General features: G+C 30.3%; 1 protein-coding gene across 1 annotated transcript in view; it reads right to left on the reverse strand.

Moving 5' to 3' along the window:
* The window catches only part of LOC145313219 (metabotropic glutamate receptor 8-like), a 156,071-nt gene that overhangs the window by 48,772 nt on the left and 85,526 nt on the right, over window positions 1–21,773 (reverse strand). The window contains exons 14-16 of the mRNA XM_080152517.1: window positions 12,993–13,115; window positions 12,521–12,574; window positions 10,216–10,317 (exon numbers count right to left, since the gene is read on the reverse strand). Coding sequence (XP_080008643.1) covers window positions 10,216–10,317; window positions 12,521–12,574; window positions 12,993–13,115 — 279 coding nt within the window. The remainder of the gene's footprint in view (window positions 1–10,215; window positions 10,318–12,520; window positions 12,575–12,992; window positions 13,116–21,773) is intronic.

Raw genomic sequence — 21,773 nt, forward strand, 5'->3', positions numbered from 1 at the left:
AACAAGTCAAGGTCTTGAAACAATAAACTAAAACAAGTGGCTGCTTCCCAAGCTTCGTCCAAGGAGGTATTCATTTTTTATATTATTTTCTTTGCAATTTATCTAAGATAATAATCCAAGCGCGCCTTTAAAAATATATTTCATGAATTTCTTGGATGTTTATATTTTTAATATTTTTACCTTTTCGTTAAATCTAAACAAAAATCTTAAATCTATTGTATGGGCATCGTTTACAAATATGTTAAGCAAAAAATAGGCAAAGAACGGGTAAAGCAAATATGCTAAGTAGGAAGAATAGGCCAATAGGGTCAAACTACAAGTACTAGGGATGCCAAGCTTAAGTTTATTAATTTTTGTAATTAAAACACTTATAATGATGAAAGATGTAAGAGGGGTGTAAGGGGTTATAACTAAAGGGAGTGTATCCATCCCTTTTTATTTACAGGGGTGAGTACACCTCCCTACAACCCTCTTCTGCACGCCTTTTTTAAAATTTATTTTTCGGGTATAGTCCCTTTCGTGGCAACGCACCTTAAGGGGCGATTCTTCGTATTTTTCACAGTAGCTTTTCTTATTTTTAGCCCCTGCGGGGGGCTCTAACCCCGCGGGGCCAATTGCCTAACCCTGTGGGGCAATCACCAAACCCAATATAATTTAACCTAACCTAAAATAACCTATAAAAAGCCATTTTAAAAATACGACAAATTGACCCTTAAGGGGCGTTGCCATGAAAGGGATTACTCCCGATTTTTCTTTCACCATTTTGAATTTTCACCCTGAGTAGATAATAAATGTTTGATAATTAGCTATTCCTTCATTTAAATTAAGAATCTGAATTGAACATATTTGGTAGATAATGTTCTTAAAAATGTCTTCAAAAAACCAGCAATCAATGACTATAAGTTGACAACCTTGTTTAGAATATAAAAAGTGTATCTTTACAACACAAAAAGACATAATTTGCAGACAGAATAGCTTGTGATGATCAGACACACTGATAATCAGGATAAGGATAGGACATCTGAAAATAAATTTGCTTGTGCAAATCAAAAGGTAAGAAATTCAAAATAGTTTACATAATTACGTCTTCTAGTATAGTAAAAAGGGGAAAAAATAATTTTCGTTAAATTTGTTCGAATTCTTGCAAAATCTTACATTAATTTTGGTTTTATTTTCATGTTTAAAAAAAACACCTTAAAAATGTATTTTTACTTAAAATCAATGCAATAAAAATATCCACACTTTTAAATTGTTTGAACCCACAGTAAAAGAAACAGACAAGCCATGCCCCATAGATTTATTGAGTTGATAATGTAAACAACAGTAAAAACTGTTGTTTCTAGCCTGGCAAAGGCCATACCTATGTCCAGCACGTTTATGAATAACAATTAAAGTCAAACAACACTGTAAAAAATATTCAAATCTTTAACAATTTGGTATCCTTGGTAGAATTGTTAGCAATTTATTGCTTTAATGATAAAACGTTGTCATTTCTGACATATCATCGACATGTTTTTTTAAAAATATTTATCTTGAAAATAATATTTACTTCGACAATGTGGATCTAATAAAAAAGGGCATGGCTGATATGCTATCGAAGGTCCAACAGTATTATATATCAAAATTGTCTTTTCTGAAAATTATTTTTTTTTACTGAAATTTTAAGAGTGCTGTCATTAAAATTGACAGATGTATTGGTGGACAACAAACATATATTTTTACGCGCGAGATTCATTTTAATGACATTGGCTCTCTAACAAACCTTTATTCTTGGCCAGTAGTAGCATTTCTGTATTTTCAATAGAAAAATTTCGAGTTTTTCTTTGAATGAAGAAAAGATTTTTGAATCACGAACTTAATAAAAAGTTTCTTTGTCAAATAGACTTGAATGGCAAAGATGGACACATAATTAAACTAAAGGATGGAAGGACATCTTCAAATTGCTATTCACTCCCTTAGTCCAAAAAATATCACATATCAGCCAAAACAATTAAACTAACTTATAAACAAAATATTCCTTTTGAATTTCTTTAACAATTTCTTATTTTTAACAATTGTATTCCATGAAATTTTAAAAAGTTCCTATCATGAGTTTATCTGTAGATTATAGATGAATAAAAATGTGTTTTATGCCTAAATTTCAATATTTAAGAAATTATTTACATCCAAAGAAACCATAAAGATAAAGAAATAATAACTCAAAACATGTCCATTTTTCCTTTTTGGGCTTATGAAAGAAGTATGTGCAGGTGTTTGCAGGGAGTAAGGGAGGGGACAATGGGCAGTTAATTCAATTTTAAAGTTGTGACCCTTTAAGGTTGAAAACCCAGATATTTCCAGATAAAACAAGTATTTGCAATATAGCAACCTTTAGTGGAAATTTTTGACTTATTGAATTGTTTTAATTCGAAATGCACCATCCTTAAACTGATGCTTTACTACAAGCCTTTGATTCTAGATAACAAAACCCTTGTTTACAATTCATTTCCATAATTGTTATTATTTAAACTTCGGAAAATTAAGGAAACAGACCATTTTACTTTTACAACTTCTTTTACCCAAATTTTTTTATTGTATTTATTAAAAAGCTTAGACATGAAAAAACCTTTAAATAATTATATTACAAAACTTACTAAAACAATTACCTTCCTACAGAACTTTTAACTCAAGTTATTTCATTTAACGAAATAAAAATGAGATACCTTGCGTCAAAATTTGATACTACATAAATAAAAAAGTTGAGAACATAAGTACATCTTAATTTTAGAGATCTTAAGGTTTAAGTACCATATCTTAGGATAACTGGTAGCTGCGCTCCTAGCATCCAGGACAGAAAAATAAAATAACACCATCTTGAGATTTTAATGATAAACAAACCTTGAACAACTCAGGACTTCGTGAATTTTCCCTAAAATTTTGAAATTAATTGGATCATTAATTACAGAAATATTAAGCTAAAGACAAAAATCTTTTGCCTTTACATTAAATCAATAAGAAACATCTAACATGTCTAAAGTAACGAAAAGAGCTAACCGTTACGGACGTACAAATGTGCGGGACCTAATTATAGGAAGGCTTTGCTCATAATAACTAATAATCTTAATATAATTTCTTTCTACAACGCACTAATCGGAATGAATTAACATTAAACAAGAATTAGATATAAAAAATGTAATGATTCAATTTACAAAATAATTTTCAAAATCAAAATATTCTGTCTGCTTGTTTTTGTTTATCTTTTTGTTGACGCGCTAGTTTGCCGCGAGATTATGCATGATTTTGCGTGACGTCATTCATAATTGGTCCCCAAGATTGGTTAGAAACTGCTAAATTCTTGCATGTTCCCTTTAAGCCAGTCCCCAAAGTCTAAGACTCCTAAAAATTGAATATTCGATCCATTGTCCCCTCCCTTACTCCCTGAGGTGTTTGTGTGTGTGTGTGTGTGTGTGTGTGTGTGTAAGAGAGTGTGTATGTGTGTGTTTGTGTATGTGTGTGTGTGTGTTAATGCATGTAAGGTGTTGTTCTAATGTCTTTCTTGAACAAAAAGAATTTTCATTTTTGTTTGCTTATAAGGCCATTTTTTGTGTAATTAGGCCATTTTTCCAAGTTGGGCTCTGCACTGGCTAGCTCCGGCTGTGGCACACCTTTATAATTAGTTCCATATTTGTATATTTAAAGTCAGTGCAGCACCTTTGTTAAAATTTGTACTAAAAATCATAAATGATCGCAAATTGTTTCCAAACATTAGAAATATATAACTTCACTGGAAAACTTTAGTGCTGTTATTGTTATTTTTAAAATAGCGTTACCTAGTATGATTAATAATAGCTTATACCAAACTTATGACAACATTTAAATATCAGACAAAAAAGGTCACTATAATAACATATCATATTATAGTATTAAGTAACTTTGTGCGTAGCTTAAATACTGAACCGATTAAGTTCTCCATTTTAGGCAAGCATCAAATAAGCCAGGTAATAGGCTATATCATTTATAAATTTTAGTTTTGGGATGGTTTTAGACTATTTTTCTGCTCCTATATACCTCTTCATGCTAGGGGCGTAGTCACCTTCATGAGTAAAAATGTAGTCAATATAAACCTTTAAAAGAGTAATTTAGTTTAACAATAATATGATTAAATAAGTTGAATACTTATTTTTAAAACCTTTGCAAATTCTCTTGTTTAACAAATAAAAACCTACTAATTTTCTACTTTCCTTTCATCAAGAATTATAATTATCTTGTTTTTGTTGCTATTATCCTTATTAAGGTTTTCCTTATTTTTATTAAGGAACAAATTATAAAAGTTGTCATATTAGCTAGGAGGCAACATTAATGTATGTAATTTATAAAAATTAAATATGTTTTTGTGTGTAGCCTGACCTTGAAAAACTATTTACGCCAAATTTTCTGCCAGTTAAAATGAATATTATTTTCTTCCTTCTAATTCTATCAAAGAGGATATATTAATAATCATCAATATAGAATATGTTAAAGGTACCTACTGCTTGCTAGCTTTTTGGATTGATATACTATATAGTATTATTAGCAGCTTCGTCCCTAGCATCTAGAGGCACTAGGCATCTAGAGAAAAATGAAAAAGCAGAAAAATACTATCCAAAGAATTAAAAAAAAAAAATGACCAAAAACCACCACAGGACCAATGTGAAGAATCCCTGATATGGGGAATTAAATAAGTTTAGTAGTTATCTCAAGCTAGAGATAAAAACCTTACTACTTTATAAAATAGGATAAAAATAGTCAAACTTATTTGTGGGGCTTTAAAAGATCTCTTTAAACATTCTACTTTTTCTGTCAATTAAGAAATTAACATAAAATTAATAATAAATGGCCGTTTTTTATGGTGTCACTGTCAACAAAAGTATGCTTTAGGTGAAATAAAATATGTTGCATATTATTAACATAAAAATTTACCCAGTAATAATAAAAATACCGGATGGTTATTTAACATTCTAAAAACGGTACCTTTATGCTAAAAATTTAAAACACATTAAAAATATAATGGAGTTTTAAATATAAAAGATAAAAGTTTGAGATAATTCACGTGCTTACTTTAATAACTAGAAACTGTGTATCATATTTACGTTGTCGTGGACTATTTCTATAAGACATTGAAAAATAGTTTTCCGTCAAAGTTTAGAGCTAGTAAGCATATTGTATTTTCAGCCACAAAGGAACTTACTTTAAAACCATTAAAAATTCCAATTTATATGGTAAACATCCCACTGTGAAACTAGGGTATTAGGCAGCCAATAAAGCTAACCCCAAACAACGAATTGTAAAAGATAATTTGCAACATTTACAAGCATAATAATGTAAATAATATCTACGAAAGATTAGCGAATTATTCAGGATTTATTACAAGCATTAAAAAAATATTCGAATCCCATATCTTTTTTAAACATGTATACAGATTAGGTACCATCTAAAAAATTATGAACAATTATTAAAAAATTTCAAAAAATTGATGCAAAAAAAAACTTGCTAATGATAGGTTTTTAGACAATAAAATATATAATTAGATGTAATGAATTCTGATTAATGTCCTAAAATATGACTGCTTTAAAATTTGTTTAAAATCTCTTTTCTTTCTATGCAATATTTTAGAAAAACATTTTAATTTTGAATAAATGAATTAATTGAGCTGTTTGGCATTTATAAACAAAGAAACAATAATATAGACAAATTTAGAATTAGTTCTAGACATTTAGGTGATAATAATAGCTCAATCTACATAATATGATATGTATACATGACATTTAAGTAACTTTTAGATGGCTTTTAATGGCAATTTCCCTCAAATCTGTAGCAAAGCTACCATAAGAACCCCTTTTCTTATTTTGAAAGTAAAAGCTATTTATATTTGGATTGGTTAGATAAGGTTGAAAACTCCCAAGCAAGGTCTGAAGTTTTAAACAAATTAAATATCTGGAGGGAATAAATGTGTTTTACTTAGTCCTAGATTCATTAACACAGATTCTACCCTTTTCGTTGATTAAGGCCTACAGTGGGTGGGGGGGGGGGTGTACACCCTCCCGCCCCCATTTACACCACCCTAACCCCACCTTTTCTAGATAGCTTTGATCTCTGATCCATTCAAAAAGCACATTAGATTAAAATTGTCATTTTACAAACATCTATTATATTTGTTTTTATTAAGACTACAAAAGCACACAAAAAAGGTATAACAACCATTCAATCCTTATACTAAAGTAACAGGATGTTTGTGTGTCTATGTGTCTGTGTGTTTGTTTGTACCGAAGGATCTCGCTAACCGCTGAACCGATCGGGTTCTCCATAACAGGGTAGCTTCTCATACGTCCCGGGAAGGTTTATAACTATTTTCTTGGTGGGTGGAACACCCCCAACCCCCCAAAAATATGAAAAATCACCCCCTCGAAAAAAAAAAATTTTTTTAATTTTTTTAACTAAAATTAAAAATTGGGGGGGGGGCAAATTTTTTTTTTCGACTCCCCCCTTTGCAGGTGCCCCTAGAGGCCTCTAGGGGCGTAGCCGCTAGTTAGGAATAAAGAACTTGAAGATACTGATACATATACCTAATGCTTTTTGTAAAAATAAAATATGATTTAAGTAGATTGTAGTTTTTGATTTAAAAGGTTTTTTTTCAAATATGAATCTATTGAGCATTAAAACTTTTAATTATATTCGTATCCAAATTAAAATAAGCAAAAACTGCTCCCCTGGCCCATTGTGCATCCTTTTCCCGAATTTGTGGCAAAAAAGGGGGAAGTCCCCAGGGGGGAAATTACAAAGGGAAGTGGGTAAAGAAGGAATATTCTTCTTGAACTTGACATTGTCTTTGAATACCCTCCCCCCCCCTCATTCATAATATACTGTAAAAAATATTTACAAACAATTTAAATTCGTTTTTTGGCTGTAATTTTTCTCTTTAGAGGATGTCGCCCTGGATCAAAATAAAGCTTCTCTGAAAAATAATCCAATCGATCATGTGGTTTTCTGTAAAACACACAAAAAACACAAAAAAAACAGACAAAAACACATCCTTCCTCAAATTTAAAAAAAAATAAATAATACAATTTTTTATGTATTTTTGAGAGTGTATATTGTTAACCAAAAGGCAAACCAAAATGTCTGAAATGGAACCTGCTAATTTGACTATGGAGTAGAGTGATTATTTCTACTTAAAATGTCATTAATATTCATTATCCAAGAAGTTATTAAAAGTAAAATAAATTTATTTCTGATGAATGAGCTGGCTTTGGTATATTTATTGTTAGATAACTGGTAGATTTTTAAAATTAAGACTGTCAGAATGAAGAATTTATTTTGACTTGTAAATGAATAATTGTCAATTAATATTTGAGTCCCCCTATCCAATATCCTGTGCACGAGTGTGTGTTGCTTCTTATCCCTTTTTAGGTGTTCATTCATTACAACAAAAATGATACTTTTAAAATTTCTTATTCTTAAAATGTAAGTATGTCATAAACATTATGATCCTGTATCAAGTTTTTCAACAAATTTACTCACAATATTGCTTTGACTTATATTCATTTATATTCTGATTATTCGGTTCTGACACTATACACGTGTTAATATCCGTTTGTCCTACTGTTTCAGAGCTTCGCTTTTATGGATGTTGTCATCCTTGTTTTAATTACAAGCATTCTAAAATAGTTTATTTTCTAATTTCTTGCATAACTTATAACTTTTATATGTATTTAAACCTGTTTGATTACAATAAAGAAAAACGTCGATTTATTTTGTTGTTGTTGTTTTTGTTTTGTATGAACACTATGCATGTTCCTTGATGAAGAGGCATATTTTAACCCCCAACAAACATTCAAATCAACAGCATTTGAATCTACATCATTTAAACTCATAACAAATTAGCTTAAACAAGTAACATACTTAAAAATCTTATTTTGACATAAAGTTGTATAAAGAAAGCATAAATAGTACTAACTAAAAAGATGTCTCTACATCTATCCGTTAAAATTGTCTAGCAACGATGATCTAAATGAATAAATGTTAATATAAAAGAGTCGATGTTTGTCTGTCCAAATTAACATTGTTATATCCTATATGGTTTGTTTGGTTTAGCTTTTTTTAATAATAACAGGCTTTTACCTGTTTTAGAGAGAAGGAAGGTATGACCCTTTCAAAAAAAAAGCTTAGTAGAAAAAATTTACCCCAAAACACTAAATTATTATTAAATCTTTTTTTAGTAACTTTTTTTTATCCTTTATTGGAATTTTTTGGATAATCAAACAAAGTAAAGATACCCAAAAACTCAGAAAAACTAATATAAACCTTCAATTCTGTAATCTTTAACCTTGTTGCTAACACAACAATAAAAATACCTACATTTGAATTGCATAGTTTCGGGGATTTTATTAGTGGCGCTGCTACTCTTCAATTAGTCAGTACATTCACACGTCATTGCGTAAGAGCTTGGATTTTACATTAGTAATTGATGAATACAAGAAGTGTTTTAAAGAAGCTTTGCAGCTTAGTTAAGAAAAGTTTTGAATAGATCTTTTAAGGAGATAGTCTAGATTAAATATTATCAATTTTAGTATTTAAGTAATATTGATAAAATGATGTAAAAGTCACCATTGAAAAAAATACATTTGAATTAATGCCACTGATATGGATTTAATGGTTCTAGTTGTATAAAGGGCTCTAGTGCTAGGATCAGACAATAAAACCATTTGTAGTTGAAACAAAGGAAACAAATTTAGAGAGACTTGGGATTGGGTTCGAGCTGCCCTCATGAAAAAGTTATAAATATACATTGACTATATAAATCAATCTTAAAGCTTTTGATTGACAGACCTGAAGATTATGGGTACAACTATCTCAACTAGGTACATCTTTCTCCCAAATAAATATACCTACTTAACAAATTGTAACTTTAAGTTCATGAGCAAAAAATAAAATTGTTAAATTTAGATGTTGCTTTATTTAAATTTTCTCATCTATGGGATTTTCGAAATTTATTTTTTTGAAACTAAGACATATTATCTTTTTTGAATTTCGGGGCGATTTCAAAATGTGTAATAATCCTAAGCCTATTGAGTATGTAGCTAAGGAGATGAAATGAAATGGGTTCACTCAATACAAAACCACACTCATACTCATACAACAACAATATACACTCTTAAAAATTTGCCTATTTACATTTTTTCCTAAATAATTACTTTTACTCAAAGTTTACATGATTCAAATGTATTAAAATATCTTACCAAATCCATATTAAACCTATTATAATTGAGTTATGTACAATATTATAAAAAGTTACGCACAAGCTTTTAGGATTCAATAAAATGATCATAGCTAGTTACCTAGGGCTATGTGAAGCCTGATATCTGCGTTGATATGTTTACCAACATTAAGTTTTTCTACATAAAACACATATTTACCTTGTAACGCTATCCTAATAATTACATTATTAATACAATCTTGTATTTATACAGCATTGTAAATCTTTTTTTAGAGTGTATAATACAAGTAATTACATATATTGGTTAAGGGGAATTAAGAAAGTTTAAGGTTATATTGTCATGATATAAATAGTTTTATCACCTGGTTTTACTTTAGGATGTTCATATTGCATGCTGTAATGAATTTGTATTTTTGATAGTGTACACAAAAATGTATGAAAGCTTTTTTTCGATGATTTTTCTTAAATTTGTTTCCTTTTAATTTTGAATTTAGAAGCATGACACATATCAACATCTAAGAACATCTATTTTATGAATTTTAATCGTGTAACTTTTGAAGATAAATATTTTCTTTTCCAGAATGGCTTCGAAACTGATTAATATCAGCTGGATTAGAACCGGTTCTCATCCATGCTAAAAAATTATGTATACTATCGAATATTTAAATAAAAGTCCTAATATTAATACCGGTTTTGTTAGTCTGGGCCTTTGTTTTTATATAATTTTTCAGTTTAATCTCCGCGGAAAGATGTCTATAATACGATTCGATGAATGACTAATAAGTTTCCTAGAGATTGCTTTACTATGAAAGGAGTTAGGTGTTAAATAAAAAAAGATTTGTTCTCATGAAAACTGTTGCCTTAAAAAAAAACATTTCTTTTAGGTACGGAAAAAAAACTTACAGAAAACATTTACTGATACTTAAAGCTTTTTTTACTGCTTTTATCTAATAAAGCTTAACTAAATATTTAATTTGACTTACCGGCATGATGGACTGATGTTCAGGTTGTATAGTGTACAGGATCTGTTTATTGGCCACAAGGCGACCAGATTTAGTGAAATGGTGTCTAGTGCCTTCAACCTCCTATAACAAATATATTTTAATTGAATGAACTAGAAAAGAAAGTTATAAAACAATTTTTATAACAAAAATAACTTTATTAGATAAAGGTTTGTAATTTTATTTTATGTTAAAATAGTGTTGATGAATTTTAGTTTAATAATACTAGTAGCTATGTTCCTAGAGGCCTCTAGAAGCACTTGAAGGGGTGAGGGGGGAAAGGTCATTTTTTCTAGGGTTATTTGTCTTTTGAGGGTGGTGTTACCATCCCCCCAAATCGGAAAACTTTCCTGGACTTATGAGAAGCTAAACTGTAAAGGAGAACCATATCGGTTCAGCGGTTAGCGAGATAATTAGTTGCAGACAGACACACACACACACACATAGAAATCATGTACTTTTAATATAAATATTTCAAAGTAAATTTAACAAAAGTAAGCCTTTAGTGAAATTATTTTCAATAGTTTTCTTTTAGTTTCATCTATTCTTAAAAGGACTTAAGTATCTATAAATAGGATAGATATTTATTACATATCCTAAAAGAGTTAAAGAAACAGGCAAATCTCTTCAACAAAGTTCAAAGCTGCAATAAAGAACTTAAGATGTGCTTGAAAGTGGCTTCATGAAAGTAGTCATAAATATCACACACATAGAAAGATTATAAAACCTGTGAAAAAATATGATGCACACTCAGCTGTAAAGTGAGAAAGAAGAGGTCAGTATGCCTGGTTGACCCTTTTTCTTACATACTATGAGCTTCTTAAGAAAGTTGAATTTGAGATGAAACAAAATAGAAGTAGCAGACTAATGATAATTAGGACGAATAATCATATTCTGACGTATCTGCCCAATCTGGAAAATGTTTTTAAAACAACACAGATTTATATTACATCAGTAATTATTCAATATGAGAAAAAATGTATTTAGGTTTTCTTTATTTTTAGAAACCTTTTAACTTTTCTTGTCAAGGAGCCCATAGTGAACCATCATACCCCCAGTAAAGTAAAAAAGAAAAATGCATTTTCTCCAGTAGGAAAAACTTTTACTATTGAAACCTGATGCCTTTAACATTTTTGATATTTGAAACACTCATTACACAAAATGGCAATATTAGAATTAAATTCTTCAAATTAAAAAGTTAACCATATTAAACGTTATTATACTAAGGATAACTCTGAGAAATCAACGAATACCTAAAATTTTTGAATTCCTTTATTTGAAATAAAATGGGTGATATCTTAATTAAACCTGTAATTATTTAAAAACTTAATGCTTTCAAAAGAAATTATTCAGTGATCAAAAAAACTTTTCATTTAAAATCAATTTTTAAAAGTTTTCAATAAATCTTCGAAGGGAAATAATTGTCCAATAAAAAATCTCTCAAACTTTAAATTTAAAACACAAAAGTTTGCATCCCTTTAACTGGTGACATATACTTGAATATATGCCTGTCTGTCTGTGCCTACACATTAGGTCCATGTTATTAATGTCCAACATTTTTTGCATGTTTTTCTACTGCTGAATGTAGCAAAACTTTTCTTTAACTCATACAGGCCCAGTAGTCTGTTACATTTCAGTTGTTTATAGCCCAATGTCTCATTAATATCGTTAATTTATGTCTATTAAACTATGTTCTAAGAATTACATTATAAATGTGCAAAAAAAATTGCAGAAGTTTTTGACTTTATATGACTTGGGAAGAGTATATTTGAAACATTAAAAGTATTCTATGATACTTTGGATATTACAATTCTTGCAATTTTCTCCCTTCTTCTCCTTTTTATTACTCTTTTAATGTTTGAAATTAGTTTTAGCACACTTTAAAAACATTCTTAGATGAAGTTTAGCACATGCGCACGCAGGTATGCAAATTATTTACAAACTATTTATACATCTGCAGAGTTAGTGACAGTCATATAAATTTGGTTTTATATCTAAATGCTATGTATTCCTTTAGGTTTTTCACCTACTACATTAAATTACCCTTATTTTAAAATAAACTAAATATTAAGGGAATGGGTAGTTTTTCGTGTGTTTGGGTTTTGTAGAACGGCTGAGTATTAAAGCAATTGCGATATTCTATTATATGAAAAAGTAAAGAATTTTTATCTGAAGCTTAATATTTCAAAAATTTAATACTTAATGGTCTTGGGCAATTTTTTCAATCTTTCAAACAGAGCCTCTAGATGTTAGGGTCGCAGCCACTAGTATAAAAAAAAAATAATACCTGCAAACCGGACATACTGGTAAAGGATAACTTGTGTAGATTCTCCAAAATATCCTAAAAAAAAACAATTATTATAATATTTTTTTACTATTAAGATTATCAAAAGGTAAAAATTTCAGTGTTTATTGAATTGTAGCCGGTCCAAATTATAAAGAAAATCAATACTTTTCATTGTTTTAAAATTGTCCATGGAAACGTAAATTAAAACATATGTTACATACATTTTCTTCAAATCAAGTCTATACTGATGTCCGCAAACTTCTAAGTGTACCAAAAAGTGAGATTTATGCCTGGTGCAGGCCTATCATGACCGTCCTGAGGCAGCTGGTTTGTACGAATTGACCGCAAGCTTCTAGCTGTATTATATAATAAGGGTTATACCCGGTGTAGGTTTGCCCTGACCGTCCTGAGACAGCTGGTCTGTATGTACTGACCGAAAGTTTCTAGCTGTTTCAAATAATAAGGGTTATACCTGGTGTAGGCCTGGCCTGACCGTTCTGAGACAGCTGGTCTGTATGTCTTGACCGCAAGCTTCAAGCTGGACTAAACGGAATGCAGCGGTCAGAGCGGAGACTGCTTTTACTACAAAGGAGACCTAAAAAAGAAACAAATTATACATTAATTTTTTGGTTGTTTATTTCCTTCGGTTTATCTATCTGACTGTTTTGATTCGTTCTCAAATTTTATCCTCTAATTTATGATCTCGTTTTGATGTTATACGAATCAAAACGGTATGATGAGCAACAACTTTTAATTTTAGATTGCACATCTGATTTGGCAGACGTAACAATGTTGCTACACGGTACTGTAAAAAAAAAATATTTTATTATCTAAAGCTGTTATCACAATTTCGTATTTAGAAGCAGTCTATTGTAGGGTTGGGCCGGATACTTTTTTGGCCGGATACCGGATACTGGATATCCGGCTAATTTTTAATGCCGGCCGGATATCTGGCCAACGTTCGATATCCGGCAAATTACCGGATATTTGGCGTCAAAAATCAGCCGGATATCATGTAACCGGATAGTTTTAATATCCGGTATTCGGCCGGATATTGAAAATGACCGGATATCCGGCCAGATAACCGGCCAGATCGGATATCCGGCCCAACCCTAGTCTATAACATTCTTAATTGGCCTTCAGGGTTACGAAATAATTTACTTTATAACAAAATTGTATTGAGTCTAAAAATTTCAAAATAATTGAACAATGTTTTAGAGTGCATCTTTTTCAGACCGCTTTTTAATCGCTCATTGTATATGTAGGATAAATTAGAATGGACAAAGACTTCAATGAAAAACATAGATCGAACTGAAGAAAAAAAAGACAGTATTTTGTAATGCAGTAATAATAGATAAAATCTTGCGACACACATGTCATATGCACTATAAAATTCTTGCCCCCCCCCCCCAAAAAAAAAAAAGATAATAAAATGTTTGACGTCCATGGTGTTTGATACAATTTTGTCTTTGGAATCTTTTAAAACTGCATAAAGACTATAGAGACACTTCTATTATTTTACATAGTTTACGAGATAATAGAATCCCCACCCCCTCAAAAATATAAAATGCTTGGAGGACATCCAAAGTGTTTATATACTTTTGTCTTTTGACTCTTTTAAACTGCGTAGATACTGTAGACTGTGGAGAGACTGCAATATTTACATGGTTTACGGAATAATAGAAACCCTAATAAAAATTTTTGAGTTTATCTATCTAATATTGGTGAAGAGGCATAATACAGGGAGGAACAGAGTATAGAATTACCCCCTGCTGATAAACAGACTAATAATTATAATGTGGGTGTCCAGACAGTTTTGTTCTAATGGTCAGATTCGCACGGTATATCGTATTTTTTGTGCATTATTTGCAGCTAGCTCTTTATACTACAGTTGAAAATTAAGAAAAAATAAGATTTCAAATTCTACGTTTCGTTCTAATTTTTAAAACCTTAAAAGATATTATTAGGGAAAGAGGGGACATTAAAATGTAAACTACACTGGTACCCAAAGTTTATAACCACGATATCTTATTCGTTGACTCAAAATCTTTGGGTTCTTGACTAAATTGATTGGTAAGTTCTAAACTGACAGTTTTCAATCTGTTCAACTAATACATTCATCATACAGAAGGGATAATTTTGTTTAGCATGATTGGGAGATTTTTTGTTATTTGTCGTTCATTGTTTTATCCCTTAAGATCCCTAAAGTTTATTTTAAATATCATAAAATTGAAAAATAATTCATTTTGTGAATTAAAGATTTAAATGAATAACAAAATAAAGTTTTAATTTAAATTGTAACTAATTAAACAATTAGTAAAGCCAGCTTTTTATAAGACATGAAAAATAGCCATTCATAAGCGTAACACAGTAGTTATAAAGCTAGAAGTCTAGAGTTCATGTACTGCTTCAGATATTTATAATCATAGGCGCACATTTAACTTTACCATTTGGTCAGGACTCTTCAAACTTTTGAATAAAAGTTATTAAATAATTTTTTGCGCAATATTGTATGTTTATAAAATATACGTGGATATTATGACAGGAAAAAATAGGTTGCCAACATAGACATCACTTATTGGTCAGTTCATTCATCCAGACTGAGGGGAGGGAATGCGGTTAAGGGGGATAAATTGGAGGGATCGTTATTTTAGCCAGCTACAAGTTTCACTTTATTAGAGTACATTGTTATCTGGTGTAAGATCCAGGTAATAATAAATCCATTATTATGTTATAAAAACACAAATTAAAATCAAAGGTTAAAGACATAAGATTTTTTGATAAAATGTAGGATAGGCATTTCCTATATAAAACACTTTTTGCTGACGTCAATCTATTACCAAGCTAGGTTTACTTGGTCAATTATACATTCAAAAAGATTATATCATATTTATTTTAAAAGCTTTGATGGTACAACAGTCGTAAAATTACCAGGCACGCCGCCTAAACGTGCAAAACAAATTCATGACATTCTATTATATAACTTTTATTAGATTACATCTTTGTAAAGGTGCTTGGTGTACTTTTAACATATATTTAGCTGTAATAACAGTATAAACAAGATTAAAAATGTCCCATATCAGCAAAGCTAGGAGTAGAATATAATAATTGTTAATAAATATTTTAATAGTAGCGAAGCTTCTCTATAAAAAGTATAATTCACTTTGTCGGCCGCTAGTCAGTCAGTCCGTAACAGTGTGATTTTGTAAGCTGTTTTTAAGATAGACGGCTGAATTTTTTTGGAAAGATTCCTTATACCAATGAGCATCCAGTATGTAATTTACTTTTTTCGTCGGTCTATCAGTCATGCTTAAAGTATAATTTTACATCCCCCTGGTGAATTGTTGTGCACGCCACTGTTTGAATGGTATAAGTCATTAAATCATGCTTTAAAAGTTCGTCGTCGACGTTAATACTGACAGGCCAACCAACCGACATATGCAAATTCTGAAGTATTTTAGCTACAACATTAACAAATTAGAATTTTGGACAACATTTTGACGAATATAAATTTCATGGGAAAAATGTGAAAAACCATAACAAAACTTAAAATATCTTAGACTATGTTTAAAAATGTATCTATTTACATAGCATATTGAATATTATTTGACTAACAGCGTCCATCCATCAATCAAACTGAGGATGGGTCAAATATTTAAGGTTGACCTTATTCTTTTTGTATCCTATTCAAAATGTTTTTAACTTATTTTTATCTTTCTTTTTCTTTAAATTTAACTCTTTAAAATCATTTGTTATCTTTAAAACTTTAAAAAGTAAGGTTTAATTATTGAATTGTACAAAGCAACAATGTTTAAACTTTTCCACAGATATTTTTTTATTGAGATGCATGAGGGTAAAATAATTTATCTTTAATTGCCTTATCTCCACATCCTATTATTACCACCGCGCCGTCCAAAAAGAAATAGCCCCCCCCCCAAAAAAAAAAAAATATCCTCGTACAATTTTTTTAAAATATCAAAATTGGATGTGGAGAATTGCTCGCCCTCTCTAATCAATTGCCGCTTTTTTTTGAAGAAATCGTTAAATAAATATATACTGTATTTAAAGCAGAAATAAATCAGGATTTGACTTCAGCTGCAGATGTAAATCAGCCGGATAAAACTAGCAGCATAAAATTAGTATTTCTTTATAACCCTTCCAAAATTGTTTATTTCAAAGTCAATCCAAACCTTTTATAATCAGTCTCCTAGAATTTCAGGGATAGAGATATGGATGATAAATCATTATTCCCCCTATTGGTATTTTATTGATTTTAAAAGCTGCTTTTGGTACCTTACATTATTTTGGGGGAAGAAAAGAAATCTATATTAAGCGCCATTGTTATTTCCCTCCCTGAATCGGTGTCTGCATATGGTACAAGTTTAAAGTGTTACTTTTGTGTATATTTTATTGGACTATCACTTCCACCTCAGAATAACCACAATGCGTTTCATATTCGCAATAATACACAATCTAAAATAAAGTAGAGGTAGTGCTTAATGATAAAAGTAAGAAAAGGGGCAAGTTTGATCTGTAATAATAATTTTATGTATTGAGATTAAAGTAAAAGAATAGAAAATGCAAGGGTTAAATAAATGTGTGTTCACGGGGACCCTGTACCGACCTTCAATTGGGTCTTTGAATATCAGCCAATAGCATCGGAAATACTTACACGGCTAAGTCGCTACAAAGGAGCAGAAAGCAATTTGCTTGCAGGCAAAAAAGGTCCCAACAACTGAAACCAGGTAGTTGTCTGGGTTATACATCTATACTTGTACATTTATTGCACTAAGTATTTATTTATGTTACATATTTAGCGGAAGTGATAGAACAGTGTGTATTTTCCACTTTGATTTGATGTGGATTAATTTGATAACATGTAACACATGTAATCCTATTATTCTTATTTTGGTATTCAAAAAACAGAACATTTTTGAAGTAAAAAAAACTAGGTCTATATTCTTTTTTGAGGACTTCTTGCTGAAGATCAAACATATAAGAAGCTTCAAAAGTCTTAAAGTTAATAAAAGTAAAGTTCTATTTTGAAAACATTCAGGCACCAAATAGTCTTTGTAATAGCACTATAAAAAATCCAAAAATACTAAATATAAAATAAACAAACAAAAAATCCAGGAATTGGTTTGTAAAATATTCTGCTTGGCTGGTATGCAGACAGGCGGGTTGGTGGATGCTTAGAGCCATCAACAGTCAAAGTTTTTAAAATCAGTTTATCATTTCTCATGATAACTATAAAAATATCTTAACAATACTGATTACATAAGTAGTGTAGCAATAATAAGCTATAAAATAAGTAAACATTTATAAGAATGATATGGGAACAAAGAGTTGTTAAAATATCAAAAGCATTCAGTCATTTTGCGGTGATGTTTAATTTTACAACTTTCATCTTTAATAACATTGGCTTGAAAGATTTTGATTGAATTAGGATTTAGTTTGGATTTCCCTAAAGATAGCTATTTGACCCCCATCAACAACAAAACCCCCTTTCCCATCAAACATTAGAGCTATGAGAAGTAGATTCATCATACACCTTCTTAGTTGCGACAGAAACTTTATTTAGTGCAAAAAAGCAAAATTCAAATTAGGATAAAACCGAAGTTTAAAGCTTGATGCTAAATTTGCTAAAAATGATAAGTTTATAATATCAGTTAAACATTTTTAAACTTTAGTGATGAGTCAACACATTACTTTTCGATTTAAATTAAAAGATTTGACGCTAAACTGAAGCATACAGTTTGACATTACAACATTTGAATTTAAATAAAAAAACGTAGTGGGACAAAGTACCACAAAAATCAGCCATGTAAAGTAATAGAAATTAGTAATTATCCATCATTTTTTATTCTCCTTTCATCTCCCTCATTTTTATGACGTCACATGGCTGATTATTGAGTCAATTTGTCCCACTACAAAAAGGATAGGTATATAATCTCTAAATTTAACTCGAATATGTAATAACCAAAAAGTTTGACCTCTATCAATCTAGCAATAGACAGAGATGAGAGAAAATAGCAGGGATACAGGGATAAGACAACAGCACTAAAAATCTAAACTCCCTTGCTTCTTTTTTATAATTGGATACCTAAGGCAGTCTTAACATACAAATTGTTAAAGATTGATTTATTCACTAATGTATTATCCCAGGAACTTCTCTAAAAAAATAGATTGATTTGACCACCAACAGCCAATTTTGATTCTATGCTATGCCATAGATAATGGTAATATCATTAAGTTTTTTTTTCATATTGACGACAAATAAAAATTTCACTTTGTACACAGAAAACATCAGAAATCATTCTGCATATAAGTTTAGATGTCTTATTCCATAAATTATTTTAAAGTGAATAGTTATAATTAGGTAGGAATTTACCTTCTTACAAACTGTCAATAAATAAATTCAATATATTTACAATTTACATATACATTTTACTTATCCCTGAAGCTTTTTATGCACACGTTCTCTCAGTCGTTGGTTTATCATCCACTGTCATATATCTTACGATCCATGGTTTAGAAATAAATAAAAGAAGATCTATAGATAAGTTTTGATATATAGTATCTGCATTTCAGCAGAGGCATGTATAGTATACAGAGAAACGAGGGAGGTGATTACGAGTTGAAGGATTGAAAAATTAGGGCACGACAAATAATAAAACAAGAACAAGCATCTTTCTAAGCTATCAAACAAACCAAATAATCAATTAGCATCCTTATAATAAAGTAAAAGGATCACTGTGTGTCTGTCTGTCTGTCTATGTGTACCGAAGGATCTCGCTAACCGCTGAACCGATATGATTCTCCTTTACAGTGTAGCTTTTTATAGGTCATGGGAAGGTTTATAGATATTTGGGGCAAGGGTACCACCACCTTTCCAAGAGAAATTACAAAAAAAAACGATATTTTTGGTAAACAGCTGATCTTAACTTAGAAATTTTACGTGCCCTTAGCGAGAACTCTATGAGGATAAAGTGGTAAATCATTATTACAGCTTTAAAAGGCCCGTAGAAATACAAAGGTTTATAAGCAATGATAAATGAATGTCATAAGGTTAACAAGGGAGTTATTTAAAGAGAATCCTCGCCTCTTAAGACTGAATGATGGTCAAAGCCTAGAGAAAAGTGAAACTCTATAATTTGGATGCCTTGGTAATATATTTAATTCTCCTACGCAAATATGAATAAAAGACAAGGTAAAAAATAAAACCTCGTCTGAAAAAATATGCTTCGCGACTTTCTGGGGGGGGGGGGGGGGGGTATATAAACTGACAATTTTTTAAAAAGTTTTTTACTTATTTTTCCGTTTTGACTTATATATTACAACTTAAAAATAACTCTAAGAATAGTTTATATATTATGCCCTTAAACATAACAATTCAAAATATTTTAGAAAATTAAAAAATGTATTCAGTTCAATAATAAATTTTACACTAATACTATATTCAAATGAAGTTTTCTATAATTATCTATTATTAGTCAATTTTAATTATCTTAGCCACATAATTATAAATTTTCTAATCTCTGAAAATTAAAGCCTTAGTGATCGCTCAAAGGGTTGATGATTTGATTAGAACCTAATTTTAGCGCCAAAAATAAAATATTTTAGGTATAAGAGGGCAAAATAAAGAAAGTTGAAACATATCTGTTACTTAAAATCTCTGCGATAACAAGGTTTATTTGCTTCACTTTTCAAAGAAGCTTTGTTTTTGTACTTTGTAAGATTGAGACCGTAGTAATAAAACTAGAAATTTAACTTGTTTCTAAAAGCGAAGCTTTTCTATGATAGGGTCGGTCGGTCCGTCCGTCCGTAATTTAAACATGTTAGAATTATCCTTAGACTTCAAACTTTGTATGATGTTTCATATAACAGTTATTTACTATTTAGAAAGCGTAGCAACACTACAATTGTTACCAGAAAGTCCGTACGTCCATTTTAAACATGTTGTTTTTTAACTTTTTATTAACAACATTTTTTTATGTGATATAATTATCTTATTCATAAATATCCTAAAAATGTAAGTATGTCCTTGTATATACAATACAGTAAAAGAAACATTTAAAACGAAGAAAATCTGCGAACAAAATATTTTTAACAGTGAATGTTTTGATATTTTTGTTGGGCCGGATGTAAGACACTAACGTAATGATTGGTAATAATGCCTCCAATATTTAGAAATTAGTCTCACATTAACAAACTTCATTGCTTCATTGGCGTATGGCTTTATTATATGCATTAGTTTTTCGCCATCATATTGCCATACATGCACACTCAATCTGTGTTTTTATAGTTATGAAGGATTTTTTTTAAATTAGCAGCTTCGTCCATAACATGTAAGGGCTATGAATATAGAAAAATAATCCTTACTGCTTTATACAATCGTATGTCAATTTTTTTGCCTTAAAGACATTGCTTTTCAAGGTCATGACATTCCCTCTTCTATAACTTTGATGACATTGTAAAATAAGTCAAGAAAATAGATTTTTTTATGTATCTTTTATATAATTATTGTTGGGGTGCTATACATTGCAGGGGTCTAAAGGGATAAGACAATGGCCGATAAATTGATGTACAATGTACATCCACAATGATGATACACAAAATGTCCCCTTCTGTAGATTAAATTAGTGGTTGAAACGTTTGGACTATTAACTAAATAAACTAACCAACCAAAATTCAATAAAAGTCTAAAAGAAAATCTTATTATAAGGGGACTTTGGTGACTAATGTATTAAACAGTCCAATGTCCCCTTCTATCCTGTATACATTGTGTTTCTAGATGTTTGTCTGCGTATGTAACAGGAAAAAGACAATTGCAGCAGTATTTCTGATGTGTGTTACCAGGACTGTAATTACAAATAAAACAAATTTGTCGAACATTTTCCAGGGAGGGAGAATACAATGACTTAAAAATTAATCTACACATCTTTTTCCTTTCCCCAAACTCTTGAATAAGAATTTGATTTTTAGCATGACTTCGAAACCGATTGATATCCGCTAGATCATAACCGGTTCTCAGCCATACTGAAAAATCATGTATATTGTATAGCCTTGTATTACAGACAGTTTTCCAATAATATTAAAATAAAACCATAAAATTCAAACCAGCTTTAATTGTTAGCCCAGGCTTTGGCCCCTCTTATTTTTTTATTTTAATATCCACGGAAAGCTGTCTATTATACGATGCGATAAATAACTATTACAGACATGTGAAGCATCCAAATAAATTTACCTCCTA

This window comes from Acartia tonsa, chromosome 3 (genome assembly GCF_053477335.1).
Source record: "Acartia tonsa isolate MP-2025a chromosome 3, ASM5347733v1, whole genome shotgun sequence".
In the NCBI taxonomy this organism is placed as follows: domain Eukaryota; kingdom Metazoa; phylum Arthropoda; class Copepoda; order Calanoida; family Acartiidae; genus Acartia; species Acartia tonsa.